A 25,019-nucleotide genomic window follows, 5' to 3' on the forward strand; every position below is an offset into this window, starting at 1 on the left:
GTGGAGGCGGGGGAGTGTTGGATGAAAGGTCTGCCTTGGGGGTGGGGTTCACAATTCCTGGATGTTGACCTGTGTGGGCTGTCACCCTGCTCCCCAGCCTCAGGAGGGCCCCACGTTGGGTCTGATGCTCTGTCGTCACCATTGGGAAATTCTTAACCAATTTGGGACAGTGGAAATTCTCAAAGCCCCCAACCCCAGAGGTTTTACTCAGGGATATTGGAGAACTCCTAGGTCAGATGACCAAGGGCTTGGGCAATCTAGAGCAAGTTCAGATTTTGCATTTAGGGTGTCGAGGGTTGAAGGAAAGAAAATGAAACGTTCGATTAAATCCATGAGTGAGTAAATGTATGCGTGCATATGAATGACGGAGAAGTGAACGAGCGCGAGCGCGGGAGATAGACCCTTGGAGCCACCTGTGCGCCCTGCACCCCCAAAGCCCCGGCGCCGCCGGCTTTCCCGCCTCTCGCGAGCGCCCCCTGCCGACCACAGGCTCGGCCACGCCAAACCCGGGTCAGACCGGGCCTTTTGGCCGGCTTAGCCCTCCCTCTCGCTCCTGATTGGCTCCCAGTTGCTCGCGATGCGTTACGGGGAATGTAGTCTCTCGGCCCGCGTCTGCGCTTCCTGGGGCCCGGAGGCCTGAGGGAGTTACAGGAAGTACGTAGCCCAACTTGCCCGGGTTCCAGAAGTCATCGTAATGGCATTGCGCGACGGGAATTGTAGTCCACCCGTGGGCAGTCTCCGCCTCAGTCCTCCAGGTCGGAACGACAATTCCCACCATGCACCGTGGTCCCAGTTCGCCGGGGCAGGTGCGCGTCCTTCTAGGAGTGGTAGTCTTGGTCCTCTCCGTTCTTCCTCTGTTCTGCGTTGGAGGCCGGCCCCCAGGACTACATTTCCCTGCACACCCACCGCCCCCCCGCCGCGCCGGGCCGCGGCAGCCATTTTGTTCCGCCAGACAGGCCCCTAAGATGGCGGCGGGGGAGACGGTGAAGGTTGCCGCCTGCCCCTCCGGGCGCTAGCCCGCGCTCTCCGCGTCCCCCGGCGGCCGGCCCATGGCCTGGCGGAAGCCCGGACCATGGACCTGCGCACCGCCGTGTACAACGCCGCCCGAGACGGCAAGCTGCAGCTGCTCCAAAAGCTGCTCAGCGGCCGGAGCCGGGAGGAGCTGGACGAGCTGACGGGCGAGGTGGCCGGCGGGGGGACGCCGCTGCTCATCGCCGCCCGCTACGGCCACCTGGACGTGGTCGAGTACCTGGTGGACCGGTGCGGCGCGAGCGTGGAGGCGGGCGGCTCGGTGCACTTCGACGGCGAGACGATCGAGGGCGCGCCGCCGCTGTGGGCCGCCTCGGCCGCCGGCCACCTGGACGTGGTGCGCAGCCTGCTGCGCCGCGGGGCCTCGGTGAACCGCACCACGCGCACCAACTCGACGCCCCTGCGCGCCGCCTGCTTCGACGGGCACCTGGAGGTGGTGCGCTACCTCGTGGGCGAGCACCAGGCCGACCTGGAGGTGGCCAACCGGCACGGCCACACGTGCCTCATGATCTCCTGCTACAAGGGCCACCGCGAGATCGCCCGCTACCTGCTGGAGCAGGGCGCGCAGGTGAACCGGCGCAGCGCCAAGGGCAACACGGCCCTGCACGACTGCGCCGAGTCCGGCAGCCTGGAGATCCTGCAGCTGCTGCTGGGCTGCAACGCCCGCATGGAGCGCGACGGCTACGGCATGACCCCGCTGCTGGCGGCCAGCGTCACGGGCCACACCAACATCGTGGAGTACCTCATCCAGGAGCAGCCCGCCGCCGACGAGGGGCGGCCGGGGCTGTCCGCGGAGGCCTCGGCCGCCGCCGGCCCCGCGGGAAGCGCGCCGCCGCAGGGGGCCCGCTGCTGCCGCTCCGCCCCCGAGGAGCCGCTTAGCGATTCTTACGAGAGCTGCTGCCCCACCAGCCGCGAGGCTGCCGTGGAAGCCCTGGAGTTGCTGGGAGCCACGTACGTGGACAAGAAGCGGGACCTGCTCGGGGCCCTGAAGCACTGGAGACGGGCTATGGAGCTGCGGCACCAGGGCGGCGCGTACCTGCCCAAGCCCGAGCCCCCGCAGCTGGTGCTGGCCTACGACTGCTCCAGGGAGGTGACCACCGCCGAGGAGCTGGAGGCGCTGATCACGGACCCCGACGAGATGCGCATGCAGGCCCTGCTGATCCGCGAGCGCATCCTGGGCCCCTCTCACCCGGACACCTCCTACTACATCCGCTACCGGGGCGCGGTGTACGCGGACTCGGGCAATTTCGAGCGCTGCATCCGCCTGTGGAAGTACGCCCTGGACATGCAGCAGAGCAACCTGGAGCCCCTGAGCCCCATGACCGCCAGCAGCTTCCTGTCCTTCGCCGAGCTCTTCTCCTACGTGCTTCAGGACCGGGCGGCCAAGGGCAGCCTGGGCACCCAGATCGGCTTTGCAGACCTCATGGGGGTGCTGTGCAAGGGCGTGCGCGAGGTGGAGCGGGCGCTGCAGCTGCCCAAGGAGCCGGGGGACTCGGCGCAGTTCACCAAGGCCCTGGCCATCATCCTGCACCTGCTCTACCTGCTGGAGAAGGTGGAGTGCACGGCCGAGCAGGAGCGCCTCAAGCACCAGACGGTGTACCGGCTGCTCAAGTGCGCCCCCCGCGGCAAGAACGGCTTCACGCCCCTGCACATGGCCGTGGACAAGGACACCACCAACGTGGGCCGCTACCCCGTGGGCCGGTTCCCCTCCCTGCAGGTGGTCAAGGTGCTGCTCGACTGCGGGGCGGACCCGGACAGCCGGGACTTTGACAACAACACGCCGCTGCACATAGCGGCCCAGAACAACTGCCCCGGGGTCATGAACGCCCTCATCGAGGCCGGTGCCCACATGGATGCCGCCAATGCCTTCAAGAAGACCGCGTACGAGCTGCTGGACGAGAAGCTCCTGGCCAGGAGCGCCGTCCAGCCCTTCAACTACGTCTCCCTGCAGTGCCTTGCCGCCCGCGCCCTGGACAAGAACAAGATCCCCTACAAGGGCTTCATCCCCGAGGAGCTGGAGGCCTTCATCGAGCTGCACTGACGGCGCCCGGAGAGAGGAGCTTCCGGGACGGCCGGGGCCGCGCGCGCGCTCCCGTCTCTTCGTGAGCCCTTGGGTGGCGTGACACGGAAGGGCCGTCTGGCCTGCGCGCCCCGCCACCCCGCGGGGAGGGCAGAGGAACTAGCAGCTTGTCGGCGCTCACAGCCCTCAGGATCGCGCGCTCGAGGAGATGCCCGCTGTTGCCCGCGCCCCGTCTGCCTGGGTCCGGGAGGGTTTTGCCTCTTTGCCTGGAGGCAGAGGAATGGAAGCTTTTGCCTCTTTCCCTCCAGCAACTGGAAGAAGCTGCAGATCGGCTCGTGCTTCTCCGCCTCTACGTCGCCAGAGAAGCCCAGCCCCTAAACGCAGCGTCGGGACTGGGGGCCTTTCAGGTCGAAAGCTGGAGATCGGAGAAGCGAGACCTACTGTCCCTTCTTCCAGCAGCACCCCTGCACCCCGCACCCCGCTCCCTGCCCCCGGGCGCGGCTTCCGACGCTTTGCTCTTCTGGTTCGCGAGTGAGCAAGTTACACGTGGGGCACCGGAGTCCCCGGGTTTCGCTGCCGTGTTTTTTTTTTTTTTCTTTTTTAAAGAATGTGTGGTCAGATTGAAGAAGTTCGTCCCACACGGGGATTTCCGTGGCGCCGGAGATGGCGAATCGGTCGGGAGTGAGCCTGGCCGTGCCCAGGGGTCAGGCAGGTGGACGTCCTCGGTGGCGGCCCCGGCGTGAGCGTGTTGGCGTCGTTGTTGAAAGCTTCACTCGTTTGCCTTCTGCTTGGGCTTCCCGACGTGGCGTCGATAGCCAGAGAGGCGTTTCCGGGCCGGCGTGTGTCCTCTGCTCGGGGAGAAGGAGCGTGGCCGGCTCGGTGCGGTTCCCCGGGTTCTGCGTCCAGACTCGGCGGCCACCGCAGCCCCGCACACCCCGACCACGGCGGCTCTGGCCATTTTCTCTCTCTCTCTCTCTATTTCTCTCTTTTTTCTTTTTCTTTTTCTTTTTCTAGCTGCTTGAAAGCCTGAGTCCAGGCATTCCCGAGCAGATTCCAAGGACACTGTGGAGCCAGCAGACGGCGGATGTCCATGAGCTGGGAGCTACAGAGTCTTGGTTTCCCATCACTCAGGGTCTCTTGCGCCCCGGCAGGCCGCTGCAGAGTAGGGGACAGTCGAAGGGGACAGAAGCAGCTGCCCCGGCCCCGGAGGAGGGTCACACCCGGGAGAGGGGAATCCTATCCGGCAGCCTGGGGGGGGGGGGGCAGCGACATGCCCCCCGCCCCGGTCACTGCAGGCTCCCTGGGGAGCCCACCCCTCCGAGGGCGCTCGGCCTCGTTTGGATTTGCAGTGTGAGTTAGGACGTTATTTATTTTCAGGGCCGGATCTGACCTGTCGAGGGGGGAGACGGTCACTGGCCCTTGAAAGCACGGAATAAAGCAGTGAGGCAGTTGACCTTGTGTCTGCGCCCAAGCTCTGGTCCTGCGCCCGGGGGAGGCCGCTGCGGAGTGCAGAGCCCCAAGGGGGGGGGGCGTTCGTGGAGACCCCAGGCCCCCCAAGCCACCGTCTCTCACCTGGGGCGTTTGGAGGGGTGTCCTGGGGCCGCCGGTCCGATTTCCCCAGGGAAGTGGCCTGTCCCACGCGTGGGAAAGGCAGGAGAGCCGCTGACATAACACCGAACCCCTACTTTGTGGCTGGGCAGGCGCAGAAGAGGTGGCGTGGCCCTCCCGAGACGGGGGACGGCTTGGGGAGTGGGGGTGCCCAGGAGGCTGCAGGGGAGCTCGGGGGTTTCCTGAAGCCGGTTCTGGCCTGGGGAGGGGAATCAGGGTCTCTCCACGTCAGCCCAGTGCAAGCCCTGCTGTGTGGCCTTGGACCGCAGGACCCCTGCATGCCTGGGGAAGGCCCGCCCTCTGTCTCCTGACCTCATGGGGGCCTTGCCCGCTCGGGACAGGGAGCACCCACGGCGCTGCGGTGTGAATGCATCGTTGCCTTGAAGGAGTGGCCGTTGAATCAGCAGCTGCTCAGGTGGCCTCAGGAGACACTGCACCAACCAGAGCATATACTGTGCCCTTGCTGGATGCCGGGCTCCATCCGTGAGCCACTCAGGGCAGCTCTGGGAAGTCAGTGTTCTTCTCCCTATTTTGCAAGCTGGGGACGCGGGCTATGGCATGTTTCAAGACCTGCCACAGAGGAAACTGTCCCCTACCCCCGGCCACGTTTTTTTTTCCGGAGCTTAGACATGAGAACTGTGACTTCAGCCTCACACAGGCCACTCAGAGTTCAGGGGGGTGTCACCAGGCAGCGACCCACAAGATGCAGGGCAGCTGTCTTGCTCCCCTCAGCCCCAACCAGTCACAGTGGGCCGGGAGCCCAGTGTGCGCACTGCTCCACCCCATGTCCCCAAACCTCTGCAGACTGAGTGAAGGCGGGGCTGCGTGAAATGCAGGGACAGGTGCCGCGGCCCCCAGGCCACACGGGAGGCAGGGGAGCCCGGGAGCTGAGCGGGCTGGGAGTCAGGGGGAGGGGTCGGAGGGGTCCCCTGCCCATGGTAGCTGCTTCCGGTCCCACTCCCCGAGCTTGGGTTCTACCCACTCGGCCAGCTGCTCGGTGGGTCCCTGTCTCCGACTTCCGGAGCCCCTCGCCGTGTCGGTCACGGCTGGGTCCTGGGAGCCCACGTGCTGAGGGTGGAGGTGGGCGGGTGGATTCACAGGGGCACGTCTCCCCCCTGGGAGTCCAGGGCCTCTAGCTTGGGCCCTGCATGCCCCGGGGTCGCCACGCTCACAGGATTCCAGGACTGTCATCTGAGCCATGTTTACGGGGAGGGGAGCGGAGCGTCCCGGCCGCGGGTTAAAGATAGCCTGGCTCAGAGTCACGTCACAGGCTGGAAAGGGGAGGTGTCCAGTTCCTGGGAACACGGGCACTCAGGGCCGGCACACGGCACAGCAGGGTGCTGACGCCGTTGTCCTGGAGCGAGTCCTGTCTTCTGGATTCCTGCGGGGAGCTCAGCAGGGACTGGACAAGGAGCCCGTTCCACCGACCGGTGAGCACGAGCATTCGGCAACACCCAGCCCGGATCCGGGCGCCGCCAGCAGCACTCCTGCAGAGGGAGGCGGTTTCCCTCCGGGACCCCCGCACCTGTGCTACCCGTAGGCTGCAGGAGAGACGTTGAACGTGCCTTGGGTGGGACATTTGAGACCCCCCAGTGCAACCTCTACCCCCTGCCCAAGGCCTTCGTGTCCTCCTACCAAAAGCTCATCGAGCTATAATTTTGATCTGATGTCCCCTCCTCCAAGAAGCCCTCCCGGATCGTCGAAAGCGTCTCAACCATTCCCATCCCCCTGGGTTATTTCCTTCTCAGCCCCCACGTGTAACTCGAAGCCCTGGAACGACCCTGATGGTTTTCTTCATTTGCTTCCTTCCTTGTTCCTGGTGTCCCCTTCCCTAGAGCACCACGTGCACCAGCTTGTTCCCTGTTGTGGCCCAGGGCCCAACACAGAGGCCACATGGAGTGAGGGCGGACGTGCCGGGGGGCCTGGGGAGCACGGGCGCGCAGTGCACAGCCTTGAGCGTTCTGCGCTCCAGCCCCCGGGGCGTGGAGGTCACCAGCGGTGGCTGCAGGAACAGGACGGGGACTGCGGGGGTTCCCCGGCTAGTGGTGGCCACACAGCCAGCCATCCGGCCTGCAAGGTCCTTCTCCAGAGGACCGCGCCAGCCCCAGTCTAAAGTGTCCCCTCAGGAAGCTGGACATTCAAGTGCGAATTAAACCCGGAGTGCGTGGAAGCCAGGAGTGAAATCAGGGAAACAGAAAGGCACAAACGAGGGACTCCCCACGGGCTTGGTCAGAGGAGCGAGTGACTTGACCTCGGGTGGGGAGTTTGGGCCCGTGCAGGCTGTAGAAAGTCCTTAAATAAAACTTTTTTAAAAAATTAAAAATTAAAAAAAAATGCACAAACAGTAGAGAAAAACCAATGAACCCAAAAGCTGGTTCTTTTAAAAGTTAAGTAAAATTGACAAAACGAGCCCTGAGTAAAGCCTAGAAATAAGTGTCAAGTCGCCGGACTGTACACCGGGAAAGAGTATCACTTATTAATGACACGGCAATTAAAAACATTAGTAACAAGGTATTTTTTAATAATTTATATTTATTTTTTAAGATTTTACTTAATTTACTTGACAGAGATCACAAGTAGGCAGAGAGGGAGGGGGAAGCAGGCTCCCCGCAGAGCAGAGAGCCCGATGTGGGGCTCGATCCTGGGACCCTGAGATCATGACCTGAGCAGAAGGCAGAGACTTAACCCACTGAGCCACCCACGCGCCCCAACAAAATACTTTATTAAGAACAAAAGTCATATAAAATTAGGTGAAACACGCGTGCAGCGCGGCTTTGGCCCTGGGGCCACCAACCCGCCTTCAAAGCTCTGACAGGGTCCAGCTTCCTCACTAAGGGAAGGCACATGCTCACTAGGCCACGCGGGCAGAGGTCAGGACAGTGGCCACGTGACCTTGGGAATGCACCGCCCCTCCCTGTGCCTCAGTGTCCTCTAATTCCGGGGTGAACCAGCTGCCGGCCGCATGGCAGGAAGGACTGAGATGGTCGGTGAAAATGTCCTGGGGCACGGGAGCTGCACGGTGCTTGCTGTCTGCCCTCTCACTTCCACATCCGCTACGGATGGGCTCCGAGAGCCTCAGGGTATTCGTATATTTATTCGAATGTGTCTTAGGGAGCCAAGCTTAGCCAGCTTCCCCCGACCACTGAGTTTAGAAGTGTTAATACTGCAAATGGCCCACGGTCCAAAATAAAGACGAGTTCCAAGTTTCTACTGGGAGAAAATCCACCCTTCGGAAGTGTGCAGTTCCGTGGCTTTTACAGTCCCAAGGTTGTGTAGCCAACACCACAGTCCAATTCCAGGAGATCAAAGCCGGCTGGGCTGGGGCAGTCAGTGTTAAAGCCGGTTTAAAGAAAACGTTTACATGACTCGAGAAATAGAAAAGAAGCAAAGAAGAGGGCAGGAGGCAGGTGAGCAAGGCGGGGGGTGCCCGGGAGGGTGCCCGAGCGCGTGATGACCCCATGTGATGGCCCCGCCTGCCCGCTGCCAGCACCCAGGTGCCCGCGGAGAAGGGGGACAGGGTTCACAGGATGGGGCGTGCACAGAGCCCACTAGGGGCTCTGAGGGACTCCAGGGGGCAGCAGGGAGGACAGAAGAGGAGGCCAGGCCCCTCTGAGAGATCAGAAAACTCCTCTTCTTGGGAAGAGAACAAGTTTTTAAACTTCCCTTGGAAATCGGAAACCCTCGCACCTCCCAGGGCTATAAAAAGGCCATATCTCCTGGCCAGGCTAAAAATAAAAGATCCCCACCCAGAAGCACTGGGGGTGAGAGGGGGCACGGTGTGGGCCTGGCTGGGATGGAACTTGCTGTGTGACTTAAAGCAGGTGTCTGCCCTCTCTGGGCTGCGATCCCCAACAGCATTAGACTGGACAATTTCCAAAGACCCAGTTAATGGGGATATGTATACAGCGGCTGTTGTTACGGAGGCTCTAAGCGGGAAAAGAGGGCTGCCAGCATGACCTGAAACGTGGCACTCTCTTAGGGAGTTTGCAGGGGGGTGTCGGGGTGGGGGGGGTGTCTCTGCTCCTCCAGCGTCTCCAGCCCCAGGCAGGGGGAGAACTGGAATCTCTATCCCATGGCGTCCCCTGGTGGCGCAGAATACGCACTGCAGCACCTTCTGGGTCTCCGCAAATAAACGCGGCATCCTGTCCTGGGGGGAAGGGGAGCCACATATGTGACACAGGTTCTCAGGTCGATGGGCTCCTCCCCATCCTTCAGGGGCGCCAAACTACCTCCCAGCACGGGGTCTTTGCATAGGCTATACCTTCAGTCTGCAGTAGCCTTACCTTCTTGGAATGCCTCCTCCAGGAAGTCTCCCACGACTGCCCCCAGCCCCAGGGCCCCCACAGTGGCATCTGCATCCCCCATCACACTCAGGACCACCCCGATTGCAACCACCTAGTGGTGTGTCTGTCTCCCTCACAGAGCTGTGAGTCCCGTGAGGGCAAAATCAGGGTCTGCTTTAGTCAACACTTTGTCCACCAAATCTGAAACCATCCCCGGCATACATTAGGTGCTCAATACATACTGTTCAATGAACGTATGATAAAGCGAATGAACAGTTCATTCACCAGCAGGGAGGAGGGAAACAGAACAAAGAGGTTATTTTAAAGATAAAAAAGATTTGCACATTGATTTAAGTTCATTTATTAAGCACCTGCTGTGTGCCAGGTACCGGGGTCCAGCAGTGAAATCAAAAGATAAAATTCCCATCCTCTTGGGAAGGCAGATGATAACTGCTCAGTGAATAAATGACTCACTGTTTTTTGCCTCAAAGTGAGACCAATAGAATGAGAGGGGCGGATGGGAGGATCTGGTAGACAAGGTTGTAAATGATTTTAACTGGGGCGCTCAGAGAAGCCTCCAGTAAGAGGATGACATCTGAGCCAAAATCTGGAGGAGGTGAGGAGGGGACTATGTAGGCTTCTGGAGGAAGGACATTCCAAGTAGAGGGAACCGCCCATGTAAAGGTCCTGGGACAGGACCACATCTGGTGTGTTGAGGCCCATGTGGCTCGTACAGACTAGGTAGGTGAGGGTGGGGGTGCAGAGGGAGCGGTGGGGGGGCGCGGTGGGGAGTGCAGCTCGAGCCGGGCCTTGGAGGCGGCCAGGAGGACTCCTGCTTGTACCCGAGAGGTGGGAGCCCTGGAGGACTGCGGGCGGAGGAGGTGCTCACGGGCGCCCTCTGGTGGGCCATCCAGACCGCGCGGGAGATGCAAAAGACTTGGAAAATTCCAACTCAAAATCCCTCAAGTTCTGCCCGGGGTCGGTGGCAGCGACACACGCACCAGGTGACACTGGGCAATGCACTGCCGTCTCTGGGCCCAGAGAGCGGGAGCACAATTGTACAAGACCTAATCATCCCAGAAAGACATCATTCCAAGCAAGGACAAAGCTATGAACCTCCGAAAACAAATCATCTGTTACTGATTCGTGTTTCCCAGTTTCTGAAGAAGGGGAAATTTTCAAAAAATTCCCCTCTGTTTTTCGTTGAGGCTGTTTGTCTTAGCGGAGACAGGGGATTTCCCAGGAAACACTCCAGGCCTGGTGGCCACCAGGGGGCGCTAGGGCAACAGGACTCGAGGCAGAGCCTCCAGCTCTGGGGACCCACGGCAGGGCCTGGAGTTGTCCTAGGCGGCCTTCTGGCCTCTGGGCCTTTGCCCGTGCTGTGCACACCTCCAGGAATTCTCTTCCCAGCCCACCGCTCATTCCAACATATGACTCAGGGCTCCGCTTACTTCCTCCTTCCAGAAACTTCTCTTAATCCCCCCAGGCTGGTCAGCGGTCACCTTTGGGCCTCAGTAGGCCCCTACACTTCTCCATCACAGGACTAATCCCCTGTCACTGTTTCTGTCTCTGGCAGCTGACCTGGAGTCCTGGGAGAATAGGACAGAGTTGTCTCGGGTCACCTTGGGGGGATGGTGACCACATGGTCACCACTGTGCCCACAGGGGTTGCACCCAGTAGGAGCTCAATAAATGTGGTTTGGGGACAGAGAGGGATGAGTCCACATCCTCTCCACCCAGTGCCCTGTGAACCCCAGTGTCCCGCATAGGCCTGCCCACCTCAGATGCTCCGAATACTGTTCCTTAAAAGGATTCACTTACAGAGCAACTACCGCATGCTGGGCACCGGGGACACTACCGTGACCCAGACAGATGCAGGAGCCAGGAGAGGGACACGACTATTTCACAGAACAAAAAGAAAACAATGGCGGTCATGAATGAGCCGTCCGCACAATCTCCATACGGGCTAGAAGCCGGTAGAGACACTGTCTCCTTCCTCTGCCCCCAGAGACTACTTATGTGCTGTGTGACCTTGGATAAGTGACTTCCCCTCTCTGGGCCTTAGTTTCCTCATCTGTAAACTGGAGACAAGGTTAGTCTCCGGCTCCTGGGCTGTTGGGAGGATAAAATAAGCTCAGCCAGGATGTAAAAGCCTCAGCCCAGGGCTTTCAAAATTCCTGTCCTTTAAGTATGCTGTGGTGACACGGGGACAACCAAAGTACTGGAGTTCCAGACCTGAAGTCACTAGGTCGGTGTATGGGTGGGAAAGAGGAGACCCAGGAAAGGGCTGTGACTTGTCCCAAGTCTCACAATGTCTCAGGGATGAAATAAAGACTCGCGCTCTGAATGTCTCCATTTGTCCTTCCTCTGCCTTCACCTAGGTCCAGCCCCCATCAAGGCTGGCCTGGACCTGCTCTGTTGCCACTACTCTGGTCCCAGGCTCAGGACTGGGCCCAACTTCCGGCTCTGGCCTTCCCAGAGCAGTCACCAGAGGATGCTGATGAACACTTGAGTCAGCTCCTGCCGGCTTATGCCCACAGCCTTTCAGGGACACCAACTCCCTGAGGGAAAAGCCCAAGTCCTCCCAGAGGCCCGCAAGGCCCAGCAGGAACCTGCTACGGTCCCCTCCCTGCCCTGTCCTCCTCCCTCTCTCATACTCCTCCATCCACACAGGCATCCTGGCCGTTCCTCTAACATGACCGGCAGGCCCCTGCCCCAGGACCTTTGCACAGCTGTTGGCTCTGCCCAGAAAATCACCGTGGTCCTCAAGCTGGTCTCATCACGGCCAGCTCCTCTTCCTATGGGTCTTGGCTCTAACACCACCTCCTCAGAGAGGCCCTCCCTGGCCACTCGGGCCAAAGTTTCCCCACCAAGGACACTCCTATCTCACCGTTCATTTCTTCTGATATCCCTTCACGTTCTGAAATTATCTCATTTCATGTGATGACTCATCCACTGTCCCCTCCCCTCCACCGCCAACTAAAAGAAGAGCAAGGGATAGATTGCCTCTGCCTTTGGCCCTACTGCACTCCAGTGCCTGGGTCAATCTGGGTACACAGTAGGCGCTCAATAAATGTTCACATGAACAAATGGCCTATTCACCACCATCATCCAGTTACTTGCAGCTAGCTCTGGCCTCCACTATCAGACAACCATCTGTCCAAGAACCCAGCCCACCTCTGCCCACCCTGGAAGCCGGTCCCAGGCTCCTCCCTCGGTTTCACTTCAGTGCCACGGAGACTCCAGAAAGCTGACACCCAACAAAATCTGAGTCAGTGGCTAAAATAACCAGTGGTATCTGACCACGGTGTGGGTGACTCAGCCAGGCCCGCCACGCCCGCCCTCTGGGGCCTCAGGAAACGAAGGAAAGTGCTTGCAAGTTAATGTTTGAGCACTGTGATTGCGCCTGTCGTGCGGGAGGGGCCGGCAGCTTTCCTGGCTCTGGCGGCTGGAGTTCACCCTTCCTGCGCTCCTTCCCTTGGAAATTATAATTCCTCCACTTCTGATCTGTGTGACCAGTGGGGACTCAAATTCACCCCTTTGAGTCCATTTGCCCTATCCCTAAAATGAGCCCAACAATATAAGCTTCTACCCTGGGAGAGGTCAATTTGGGGGATTAAAATAGGTTCAGAAGTGAGAGGCTGGCTCAGTGGGTGGAGCATGTGACTTTTGATCTCAGGGTCCTGAGTTGGAGCCCCTCTGGATGCAGAGATTACTTTTAAAAATGAAAACAAAATAAAATACTTTTAGATCTTTAAAGCCTAACAAGTGTTAATTCTGTTCTTTCTCAAAGGTCTGCGACGCTGAGAAAAGATTAACCCCGTCCCCTCCAGGCCTGCTGTTAATGAGCACTTACACTTCTAGCTTCAAGGTCTCGGGCAGGATCTGCTCACCTTGAAACACCACACCCACTCCTCAGATGAGAACTGGAGGCTCGGAGAGCCCAAGGCCTTTGCCCAAGATCACGTGGTCAGATCTGGGGGGGGGGGTGGCACGACATACCAAAGCAGGACCCCCGCGGCCAAAAGAAGCCCAAAAAGAGGAGCTACCGCAGTGGGTGCTAAATGCTGTGTCTTTTCTTTCCCTGTTCTCTTGTATTAGAACCAAAACTTGAAGCAAAGCGCCTGGCCCAGCAGAAGACTACATTTCCCAAGGTTCCTTGCACCCGAGGTACCACGTGACTAAGCTCTGGCCAATGATATGCGAGAAACCGCACTCTGTGACCGGTCCCTGCCTCACACGCGGAGAAGCCCGCTCCTCTCCTCGGGTACGCTTTTTGGGGAACAGAAGTCGTCTCCCAGAGGAGATCAGCACCGCAGAAACATTCAATAAATATTTATCACAGTTAAAGCACGGTAGCCACATCCCCCGCCCGCTCTCCGCACCACCACCTGGGGCAGAATTCGAAAATGCCGCGTCCAGTTCTGGACACCGTGCGCGCCAGAAAGTCATCGGGGCCCCCTTTGCACGGTTTCCCCGGAGCGGCGGCCGACGTCACGCTCCTCTGCCCCCTCTGGAAACGGTGGGAGCGTCCCCAAGGTCCGGGTCCTCCTGCCTGCCACCTGGTCCCTCTGCCCCTTGCGTCTTGTCCTCGGGCGCCTGCGTCCCTCTCTGGTTCCACATGTGGTTGTGGAGGCCCAGCTGCACCATCTGGGCGTGATGGATGATCAGGGGCTGCAGCCCGGGGCTCTGGGGGGGCGCGGGGCCGGGAGGCGGGAAGCCGGGGTGCGGCGGGAAGGGGGGGGGCGGCGGGAAGGCCGGGGGCGGCGGGTAGGTCCACGCAGGCCCTGGGGGTGCCTGGTGGCCCGGCCAGGAGGGAAAGGGTGGGGGGGCGCCCGGAGGCCCCAGGCCTCCGGGGGGCATCTGTGTCCCAAATGGCATGTGGCTCCCGAAGGCCGCCCGCAGGGCCTCCATCTGCTCCTGCCAGCTCCAGCAGCTCTGGAAGTAGGCCGAGTAGGCGGCGTTCAGCTTGGCCACCTGCTGCCGCTCGCCCTCCAGGTGGCTGCGCTGCTCCTGCAGGGCCCGGACCTCTTGCTCCTTCTTCCACTCGGCCTTGCGGGCTCGTAGCCTCTGCGGCTTGAAGGTGTTGGCCACCTTCCTGGCGAAGATCTGGGAGTGCTCGTCCAGCCACACCAGGCCGGCGAGCAGGCTGGACGTGTGCGGGCTCAGCTGGGCCCGGGAGCTCTCCCGCGGCAGGAAGGGGATCACGCAGTCTTGCCACCCGCGCCGCGTGAAGCTGCTCATCAGCGACTGGCTGGCCTGGTGGCGGCCCAGGTGGCAGTCGAAGCTGGGGGTGAGCAGCAGGACAGTGAAGGCCGAGTGCTCGATGGCGTCTTGCAAGCAGTGCAGCTCGCCCCGCCCCGGCACCTGGAAATCTTCGCAGAAGGTGGCCCCGTCGGGAACCCCCAGGGCCTCCAGCCTCTCCCGGACCCGCAGGGCGATGTGTTCATCCGCGGCGACGTGCAGGACCACGAAGTTATAGAATCTCTGCTCTGACTCCAGCTCGGGAGAAGGGGGGCAGGGGCTGGACGCCAGGCCCGGGGCAGGAAGGGTGGACGTTGGAAGGTTGGACGGAGGAGGGCCCGGAGAGGACGTGGGCGGGGCTGGCGGCGCGGGTGGGCGTGGGCTGGCCACCTGGGAAGCCGTATCTTCCACAGGAAGTGGGAGTGGGGTCTGGTCCTTGTCAGGGCAAGGGTTTCTGGAGGCCAAGGAGAGAGATTTCGGGCCTCCCAACTCTTCGGTGCACTCCACGGGGTAGTGGGTGCTGATTTCCAGAGCTCTGGGGGGGTCTGGCTGGCCAGCATGGCTTGCATCTGGGACCAGTTCAGTAAGCCTAGGGACTGGGCTGCTTGGTAGCACCTGGGAGCTGTCACTCTCCCTGGATGGGGGGCGGTCAGTCTCCCCCAGTGGGGGGCTGGCACTCTCCCCAGATGAGGGGCTGACCGTCTCCCTCTGTGGGGGGCTGACGGTCTCTTCCAACGGTGGCCAGCTGACCTCCTCAGGCTCCTGGCAGCCCGTGGGGGCAGGCTCGGGCACCGGGCTGGCCCGGGGCTCATCACACAGCTTGCTGGGCCCACGGCAGCTGCGGGGATGGCTGAGAAAGAGTAGGGTGGGCGACTGGCTGATTTCCAGATTGCTGGCCAGGGAGGCGGGGCTGCCGGTGGATCTCAGGGAACGGCCTCTGCTCCAGCCCGAGAGGTGCTCTATGGGCTGCGGGAGGCTGCGGGTGCCCGAGGGGGACACTGAGGACGCTGGCAAGCAGCCCAGGTCAGAGTGAAGGGGTTGGAAGCTCCCCGGGTCCCCGATGATGCCCCACCCACACCGGTCCTGGGCCTCTCCCTGGAGCTCGGCGAGCCGGTGGTCGTCCCTGGAGCGGAAAGTGTGGAGGGCGGCCCGGTAGGCCATGTCCCGCATAGTGGCCGGGCACAGCTTCTCCTCGGCGAGCAGGTGGTACACCCGGGCAACTGCCCAGGACAAGTCTGGGGGCTCCTCTGGGGCCTCGGTGCTGTCCATGCCGGCCCACTGGCGGGCCACCAGCCGCGCCACCGCGTCTGCCTTCAGCGCCTCCAGGGAGATCCTGGCCTCCGTCTCCTGGCCCAGCTTCAGGAGCACCATGGCGTGCAGGAGGTCCGCCCCCCGGCAGCCCGGCCGCAGGGTCTTCAGCTTGTGCTTGAGATGCAGGAGCTTGCCTTGGCCTGCGGCACCTAGGATGTCAAAGGCGCTGGAGAGCGACAGGCCCGCGCAGGCCATGGGCATGGGTGGGTGCGGCCCTGGGAAGCAGAAGCACTGGGTGGCGGAGGCATGTTCCACACCACTGGCCTTCCCGCATGCTCGGAGTCCCCTACGGGCTCACCATACCGAGTCTCACGCGGGACACGGCCGTAGACCTGTGAAGCAAGAGCGACACGGTCACCTCCAGAAAGGGGGCAGCCCCAGGAGGTGGCCGAGACTCCGCCACCTGCCTGCCCTCCAGTGCCACCCCCACACATCAGGGTGACCTTGGGAAAGCTCGCGGCCACGCTCCCCACCCCCCGCCCCATCTCCATTTCCCTCCTGCAAGAGGACAGCGGCCGACACTTGCCTGGTGTCACCCAAGACGTAGACAGTATTATTTTCCCCATTTGCGTGTGAAAAAGAGCGTGCCAGAGAAGAGAGGTCACTTGCCCCACGTCACACAGCCAGTGGGGGACAGAGCTGGGATTTGAACCCACGAACTCTGGCTCCAGAGGCTGAGGGCCCAACCACAAGAGTATACTGTCTGTTAGGAATAATAATAAGCTTACTCGTGGGATAGGTTCAGGAATTGTGCTGCCTTCACGTATGGAAAGTTCTGAGCCCGATGACCGGAAGGAAGTCAGCAGACACTTAGTACCTGTTCACTAGGGAGCTGATCGGGCTCCCAGGTGCACCCCGCCTCCCGCCCGGACCTCCATCCTGGTATTCACGGCCCAGGGCGGCCCTTCCAGCGGAGAGCCAGAGCCAACCTCGGTGACTGATGGACTCCGGCGGAAGTGATGGGCAGTCACTAGGGACATCAGGTTATAAGACACTGGCTTGGGGCGCCTGGGTGGCTCAGTGGATTAAGCCTCTGCCTTCGGCTCAGGTCATGATCCCAGGGTCCTGGGATGGAGCCCTGCATCAGGCTCTCTGCTCGGCCAGGAACCTGCTTCCCCCTCTCTCTCTGCCTGCCTCTCTGCCTACTTGTGATCCCTGTCTGTCAAATAAATAAATAAAATCTTAAAAAAAAAAAAAAAAGACACTGGCTTTCTTCTAGGTTCCCTCCGCTTGAAGGACTCCTTCCCCAGATCTCTGCCCGAGGGACGGCTGTCTCATTACTCAGCTCTGAGGCACGTGCCACCTGCCCTTCCCAGTCCGCCTCTCCCGCGTCACCTTGCTCCCCCCCTCCGCCAGTGTGTCACTGGGTGAACTTTTCTTGTATTAGAATCTTCCCGTTTGCCATCTGCCTCCTGACCAACGAGTGTCCGAGGACAGGGCCTCGCCTCGCCTACCACTGCTGGTTTGTTGAGCCACAGAACGGGGACCTAACCTCGTGAAATGAATGAATGAGGCCAGAACTGATATCCTGCCAATGTTATGGATGAAGAAACAGGTACAGGGGCGCCTGGGGGGCTCAGTCGTGAAGCGTCCGCCTTCGGCTCAGGTCGTGATCCCAGAGTCCTGGGATCGAGCCCCGCGTCGGGCTTCCTTCCCAGCAGAAAGCCTGCTTCTCCCTCTCCCACTCCCCCTGCTTATGTATCCCTCTCTCGCTGGGTCTCTCTCTGTCCAATAAATAAATAAAATCTTAAAAAAAAAAAAGAAAAGAAAAGAAAAAAAGGCCTTTCTCAAGGGCATGCAACAGGTTGCTGGGGAGAATATTCCAAATCCCGTAACTGAGGTCGGCAGGTGCTCAAAGCACATCGTAATCAGTCTTAGGAAAAAAAACACACACGTTTGGATCCATTCCAGGAGACTGAGAAGCCTTTACGTGCCCTTCAGCTGGGCTGGCACTTCTGTCTGGTCCACCCCAGTGCCCACAACGACACCCGCGAAGCCCAGAGCCGTGTTTCTCAACCAAGAACACCTCTGACTGCCAACCCCCAACCCTTGGCCACATCTGGGGACATCAGTGGTTGTCACGACCACAGGGAAAGGGGCGCCTGGCATCGTGTAGATGAGGCCAGGGACCCTGCTCGCTCCCCCTCCCTCGAGCAGTGCCCAGGATGGCACCCCGAGAGAAAAGGACCCTGTCCCTGAAGACCTGGTCTAGAGACTCATGGATCACAGACCATGAATCACAGACTCGGTGCAAAAATGATTCAGGGGTTTTTTTGTTTTGTTTTTGATTCAGGGTTTTTTGTTTTGTTTTGTTTTGTTTTTTAATTCATTTTGAGTAGATGCAGCCCACTAGGGCCCCAGGGCCAAGGGCCAAGATTCCAGGAAGGTCAGATGCAGCCCAGGGAGAGCACGAGGAGAACCAGCACCGGGGATGGGGGCAGAAGCACAAGGGGGACAGGACTGAGCTGCCCCCTGAGCAGGGCAGAAGAGAAGTGGCCGAGAAGGGGCAGAGGGAGCGGTGCTGGGGGGAAGGATGTAGAGAGGCAAGTGGTTGTCTGGCTGTTTCGGAAACAGAAGTGGCCCAGGATGCTGACTCGCAGATGTATGGGCTGGGGGAGGGGCCGGGGAGAGAAACAGCACAGATCGCCCCAAATGCAGCTGACTTCCTCATGTGGAGGACAGACAACCAACAAATGAGTGACATTCACGGCACGTCAGCTGGGAATAAACACCAAGGAGAAACATGACACAGGAAGGAGGGTCACGAACCCCGAGATTCAGGGATGGGGCCGTTCACAGTTTTAAATAACGTGGTTCAAGGAGGCCTCGATGACAAGAGAAACTTCAACAGGACATACGAATGGGACCCAGAGGGACACCTGATGGAAGAGCGTTGCAGGCAGAGGGGGAACAGCATGTGCAAAGGCCCTGGGGCGGGACCAGTCAGGATTGATGGAGGAGCAGCGAGGATGCCTGCTCAGCTGAGTGAGCAAGCGGGAGAGAGGGAGGAGGGGAGGGCAGGGAGAGGAACCGGCGGGTCCTGCAGGGCTGTGTGGGCCACGGGGGGAGGACTTGGGCTTTCACACAGAGGGAGGGGGGACCTGAAATTTTAAACCACCTTAGACCTGTCTCAGTGTGGTGGCTGTGGCTTATGTGCGTTGCCACAAGGAAAAACAACTCCAAGGGACCACATCGGTGAATACTTCAAGAGAAGCCACACATGCAGAGTTTTAGGACACTGCTAAGTTTTGCCAAGTTGGCAATCAATTCAAATTTTTTTTTTTTTTTTTTAAGATTTATTGAGGGGCACCTGGGTGGCTCAGTCATTAAGCGTCTGCCTTCAGCTCGGGTCATGATCCCAGGGTCCTGGGATCAAGTCCCACACTGGGGTCCCTGCTCAGCGGGAAGCCTGCTTCTTCCTCTCCCACTCCCCCTGCTTGTGTTCCCTCTCTCGCTGTGTCTCCCTCTGTCTAAATAAAATCTTAAAAAAAAAAAATTATTGATTTATTTGGGAGAAAGAGCACTTGAGCAGGGGGAGGGGCAGAGAGAAAGGAAGAGAGACTCTCAAGCAGACTCCATGCTGAGCAGAGAGCCCCCCATGGGGCTCGATCTCACGACCCTGAGATCACAACCTGAGCTGAAACCAAGAGCCAGATGCCCAATGGACTGCACCACCCCAGGTGCCCCTTAAATTTTTTTTTTAAGATTTTATTTATTCATCTGACAGGCAGAGATCACAAGTAGGCAGAGAGGCAGGCAGAGAGAGAGGAGGAAGCAGGCTTCCTGCTAAGCAGAGAGCCCAGTGTGGGGCTTGATCCCAGGACCCTGAGATCATGACTTGAGCCGAAGACAGAGGCTTTAACCCACTGAGCCACCCAGGCGCCCCTCAAATATTTTTAAGACACCTTGTGAGCTTAAAAAAAAAAAAGGTGGGCCAATATGCAAAGTAAAAACTCCAAACGTTATTTGTTGCGTGATAAATGGCGAAGTGTGTAAGAAGGAAGGAAAACATTCGTTCAATGAGGAATTTTCCAGCATCTGCCAAGTATCAGGCTCTGCTGAACCCACCAGGTCAGAGAGAAGAAAACAGAAACAGACTCTTTCCTCTTGGAGATGACAGTCCAGTGGGCATGATATTTACATGATATGTATATGATATATACATAATAGGGTAATAAAGTGGGTATATGTATAGATAAAATATAAGCAATGAGTCTGCTTAACTGAGGACCTCCTCGAGGCCGCCGGTCGCCAGGCACGGTCCTGCCTCAGGACCTTTATACTGGCTATTCCCTCTGCGTGCAAAGCTTTTGGAGGTACCCCCACCGCTCATTCCCTGTCCTCCTCCAGATTTTTTTTTCCATTTTTTTTCTTTGCAGATTTTTTAAAAAATCAAGATTAGCTTGACGATGGGGTGCCCGGCTGGCTCAGTAGGTAGAGCGTGCGACTCTTGATCTTAGGGTAGTGAGTTTAACCCTCCCTGTTGCGTGTAGAGATTAGTTAAACACACACACACACACAACTGCACATAACGGCCTAGAACAGAGACCAGTGACCTCAGGACACTGTGCATTGCTGCCTTGGACAGAGGTCACTGGCTGCTCTTGTGGTTTTTGGCACACAACAGTGTGTGGCCACTGTCCACCTACTCAAGGGTCACAGCAGTGCCCATGTGGCCTGCAGCGCTGAAAATACTCACTCTCTGGCCCTTTACGGGAAACAGGTATGTGATTTTTTCTGCACTCCGAGGGGTGAGCTTGACTACGGTAGCACAGCTGAGACGGCGTGAAAGCCATTGGTGCACACACGTGTGTCTATACCCGTACCACCCAACTCTCTCTCCAGCCCATACAATTACTGCAAAGCACAACAGGCTGTTACCCCAAACGGTGTCGCTCTGAAGAATTCCCAGGTTGGAACTCTAACTCCCGGGAGCTCAGAATGTGACATGCGTCTTGGACTGGGGTCTTTACAGGGGTGCTGAAGTTAAAATGACGCCATGAGTGTGGCTCCTTGGAAGAAGAGGAGGGGAGGACACAGACGTGCACGGTGTCCAGACCGGTGAGGACGCAGCGTCTGCGCGCCCAGGAGAGACGCCCCGGAAGGAGCCAAACCTGCCCCCAGCTTCCTCTCAAACTGCCAGCCACCTGAGCCCCGAGAAGATACATTTCTGGTGTGTAAGCCACCTCCTCCTCTGTATTTTAAGGCATGGCCCCTTGGCTACTGAGCATTAGAAATGTAGCCACTGCTGCAGAGAAAAAACCAAAATTTGCAACTGGATTCATTTTTAATTAATCCAAGTGGAAAATGATAAGCCGATGAAGCCTCAAATATTCTGTCCCCATTAAACGCAGTCTTGTTCTGGAAGGACCAGATTCCACTTGGAAACTGTTGGAAATACAGCACGGGAATCCAGGTCCGGTAAAAGACACACCAGATTTTGAAGAATCAGCGTGTACACACAGACATACAGACATACACACACACACACACACACACACACAGGTAAGATGCCTCATTAGTAATGTTTTGTATTGGTTACACGTAGGTTCTATTAGGATACATAAAATGCATGGAGAGAATGGATTTGACCTGTTTCACTTTTCCTTTTGTTAATACCGCTGTTGGGGAGTGGAAAATGGCATAGGCACCCCACGTTGCTTCTGCCGAAAATTGAAGGTTTACACATTGGCACCATGACCCAGTAAGGGTGCGATCATCGCGTTGTTGACACAGGAAATGCTGCTTTTGTGTGCTGCTTATGGGCAGCTACCTACCTACCTACCTACCTACCTACCGGGACACTGGGTAGAGGGTTACAGGTGCAAGGGAGCCGTGAGACGCAGAGACCTACAGCTCCCCCTAGCGGTGAAGGGAACTCCCCGCCAGCTGTGTCACAGGATAAAACGCTCAAGTTCTACTCCGGCGCGACCCACGGTCAATCGCTACTCGGAGTATGGTCTGATATCCTCCCTCAGCAGCAACAAGTCCCAGATCTACCATCCCTTCCACTTCCCGAGGACTCCTGGGAGCAGCTGTGTACACAGCTTAAAAGGAGAAAAGCCCAGATGTGTCAACATGTTGCCCTTCAATCTTTTTTTTCAAGATGTTATTTATTTGTTTGAGAGAGAGAGAGCACACACGAGAGCAGAAGCAGGGGAGCAGCAGAGGGAGAGGGAGAAGCAGGCTCCTCCCACGAAGCAGGGAGCCCGATATGGGGCTCCATCCCAGGACTCTGGGATCATGACCCCAGCCGAAGGCAACAGCTCAACCAACTGAGCCACCCAGGCACCCCATGTGCCCTCCAATTTTTAAGAGACAAAAGTCACGGCAGATAAAATGTGCAGAAGCAAAGCACCTGGGAGAGGGCACAGGGAGGACAGGGGTTGGATGTCACGCTCTATTTTGCACTGCGTTTGCTCTGAAAATTCATCAAGTTCTAGACTTCGGATTTGTGTCCTATTCTGAATTCAGGCTGTACATAAATAAATTAAGAGAAAAAGTTCAGGGCGCCTGGGTGACTCAGTCGATTGGAAGCCCGCCTTCGGCCCAGATCATGATCCCGGGGTCCTAGGACTGATCCCTGCTTTGGGGTCCCAGCTCAGCAGGAGTCTGCTTCTCCCTCTCCCTCTGGGCCCTCCAACCCCCCTACCCCGGTTCATGCTCTCTTTCACTCTCTCCAATAAATAAATAAAGGCTTTTAAAACAATAAAAAAATTTCAAAAAGAGTTCTCCAACTCCGCCGCTGGCAACAAAGTAGTCAGGGAGAACAGGGCAGCGGCTGTCCTTGTCTGAGAACCCACGTCTGTCTCATCCATGTGACGCCCACCTGAAATGAGTCACCTCCAGGGCAAGGGAGAGCAGACGGCAGGCAAAAAATGCCCTTGGGGTTCCAATCTCAGCTCCACCACTCCCAAGGTAGGCCCCTGGGCAGGCCGAAGTGCACAAGGGTACCTCAGTGTTCTCATCTCTGAAATGGGAGCCTTGAGAACCCCTATCTACTAGCACCATCATGCCTTACAGGCGCCTGGATCTGAGGAATCCTCAAGCCACGCCAACGGAGAAGCTGCGGGATATCCACTCTCTGCTTGATCCTGCCTCAGGGCCTTCGCATCTGCTGTTCCCTCAGACTAGGACACCTTTCCCCAGACAGCCGCATGGCTGGCTCCTTTGCCTCCTTTAGGTCTCGGCTCAGATGTCACTTCCTCATCAAGGTCAACCTCGGCCACCCTGCTTGAAACTGAAGCCCACTCCCGCACACTCCCTGCTTTCTTTTTCTGCTTCCAACTCCTCCTTCCCCGATACTACAGATCTACCAACTTACTTCATTGAGAATGCGTCGCTTGCCACCGGAGTCAGACCACTAAAACAGGGGTGTTCGCTAGTCTCGTTCACAGCTGCATCTAACAACAGGCACACAGGAGGCATTTAATAAATGCTGACCGATGGGATCAATCAACAAACGGACCCGAGAACCCCTGGCACACAGTGAGCGCTCCATAAATGTTTCCTGCTGAATCCACCCCCCCAGCCAGACAAAAAGTCTAATCCGCTCCCACCATGACGGGCGCAGAGTCGAGGCACCATTCTCTGCTTTTGGCTTATTAAGAAATGTTACAACACGACATGGAAGGCAAAACACAGCCAGACTCTCCCTGAAAACTATGGAGACGGGAAGGGCATTTGTTCAGGACGTGTTTGCTGAGCACTTACTAGGCAGAGGGGACAGGAGGAAGTACGGGGGAACATTAGAAGTTAGGGCTGTTTGGACTGCCCCTGTGCACTCCGGGAAGGGAGGCACAGAGAGGTAGAGACACTTGCCCTGGGTCACACAGGTGGAAAGTAAGGAGGCAAAGCCTGAAACCAGGCAGCCTCGCTCCAGGGAAGCCGCCCTTACTCAGTGAGTACCGACTCCGCGGGGCCCCTTCCCCCGCCAGCGGAGAAGCAGCGGGACACCCACTCTCTGCTTCGGGCACACATCACCACGACCCATCACGGTTCTTATCGAGGGCACCACTCTGCCCCTGGTTCTTCAAAAACGTTTGCAGAAGGATAAGTACACAACCCTATCCAGAGGAGGGAACGGAGGCCCAGGCGGGAGCCCCCTGCACCCACCGACCCACCCCCGCAGGCTGGAACCCACACCCGGGACCTCCAGCTGGCCTGGGAGTCACAACCGCGCCCCCTCCCCGACCTCCCCTACCTCCTCCTCCTCCTTCAGCCACAGGGAAAGGGAAGAAACGGCGGGCGGGGTGGGGGGGGCCCGTAAGGATCTCCTGGGACCCCCCAACTCTGAGTGGTGACGGCAGCCAGCACTGGGCCCACCGGCAACGGCTCCTAGGCGGGGAGCAGCCGACCCCAAACCTCAGCGGAAGGGGGGGGAGGCGTGGGGCCTGGAGATTCTCGGATCTTCTTTGATGGGGACTGGAGCCGGGGAAAGCACGCTCCTGCCGCGGGAGGGGGTCCCGGGAGCCCCGCGAAAAGTGGCTTCGGGGCCCCGGAAGGAGCAGGGGGGAGGGGCGGCGCAGGCGGGGCAGGAAGAAGGTGGGGCGCGAGGGCGAAGTCTCCGAGCTCGGGAGAAATTCCTGGAGAAGTTAGGGGCCAGCGCGAGCGCGCGCGCGCGTGTGCAATACGGAGGTGGGGGCAGGGGTACTGGAGAGGAATCCGGGGTGTTGGGGCGAAGCACCGCACGTTGGGGACAAATCCCGGCTGCCAGGGAGGGATCTGGGGAGCTGGAGAGAAACCAGTGGCGTTTGGGAGGAACTGGGGTTTGGGGAGGGACCCAGGAGGGTGGGAAGGAATCCGAGGGGGTTGGGCGGCCTTCGAGGCGTCGGATAGGAATTCAGGGTGCTGGGGAGAGATCTGGGGTGCTGGGGAGCCATACGGCGAGGAGGAATCGGGGTCTGGGAGGAAGGACCAGGGCCGCCCCGGAGGGGAGCCGAGCGCTGAGGGACGCGAGGGCTCCTGGAGCCGGGCAGGGCGTGCGGCTGGGCGAGAACCCCAGGCAGGAGCCGCAGCCTCCCCGGCCCCGCTCGGCCGGCGCTCCCCGCCTTGCCACCTACCCGGGGTCCCGCTCCATCGATCTTCCGCGCGGGGGCTGGCGGCCTGGCGACGGTGCCCGCGGGTGGCGGGGCCGCCCAAGACGCGAGGGCGGCTCCACCCCCGGCCTCCGCCGGCCCCTTCCGCGTCCGGCGCGGGGCGAGGCAGGAAGGTGAGATCACACTTACCCTGCCGGGCGGGGAAAGTCCCGGAGGCGCCCCGCTGCGACAGTCGCAGCGCCCCCGCGAGCTGCCGTCTTCGGGGACTTTGGACCCCTCCCGCCCGGGCCCTGGGGACCACCAGAGGGGCAGAGCCCTGCTCTCCGCGCGCCCGCCGTCTAGGGAGAGAGTAAATACAGTTTAAAAAGTAGACCGTCTCGGGGTGCCTGGGTGGCTCAGTGGGTTAAGCCTCTGCTTTCTGCTCAGGTCATGATCCCAGAGTCTTTGGATGGAGCCCCACGTCGGGTTCTCTGCTCAGCAGGGAGTC

General features: G+C 59.1%; 2 protein-coding genes across 5 annotated transcripts; one reads left to right on the forward strand and one right to left on the reverse strand.

Annotated features, from left to right (window-relative positions):
• The first annotated feature begins 928 nt into the window (after positions 1-928).
• Positions 929-4,507, forward strand: FEM1A (fem-1 homolog A). Of its 2 annotated transcripts, XM_032306979.1 has the most exons (2): positions 929-1,787; positions 1,833-4,507. In XM_032306979.1, the coding sequence occupies exons 1-2, from the start codon at positions 1,073-1,075 to the stop codon at positions 3,068-3,070; spliced, it is 1,953 nt and encodes a 650-aa protein (XP_032162870.1). In that variant the 5' UTR covers positions 929-1,072; the 3' UTR covers positions 3,071-4,507. The 2 variants fall into 2 exon arrangements, with proteins under 2 accessions (XP_032162870.1, XP_032162866.1); XM_032306975.1 differs by having other exon boundaries at positions 929-4,507.
• An 8,752-nt stretch (positions 4,508-13,259) lies between these two features.
• Positions 13,260-24,649, reverse strand: TICAM1 (toll like receptor adaptor molecule 1). 3 transcript variants are annotated; one of them, XM_032307035.1, is made up of 3 exons: positions 24,557-24,643; positions 22,819-22,897; positions 13,260-15,826 (listed from the first exon to the last, which is right to left on the reverse strand). In XM_032307035.1, the coding sequence occupies exon 3, from the start codon at positions 15,693-15,695 to the stop codon at positions 13,434-13,436; it is 2,262 nt and encodes a 753-aa protein (XP_032162926.1). In that variant the 5' UTR covers positions 15,696-15,826; positions 22,819-22,897; positions 24,557-24,643; the 3' UTR covers positions 13,260-13,433. The 3 variants fall into 3 exon arrangements, with proteins under 3 accessions (XP_032162926.1, XP_032162931.1, XP_032162916.1); XM_032307040.1 differs by lacking the exon at positions 24,557-24,643 and adding an exon at positions 23,698-23,842; XM_032307025.1 differs by lacking the exon at positions 22,819-22,897 and having other exon boundaries at positions 24,557-24,649.
• Positions 24,650-25,019: the final 370 nt, after the last annotated feature.

Source organism: Mustela erminea, chromosome 1 (assembly GCF_009829155.1).
Source record: "Mustela erminea isolate mMusErm1 chromosome 1, mMusErm1.Pri, whole genome shotgun sequence".
In the NCBI taxonomy this organism is placed as follows: Eukaryota; Metazoa; Chordata; class Mammalia; order Carnivora; family Mustelidae; genus Mustela; species Mustela erminea.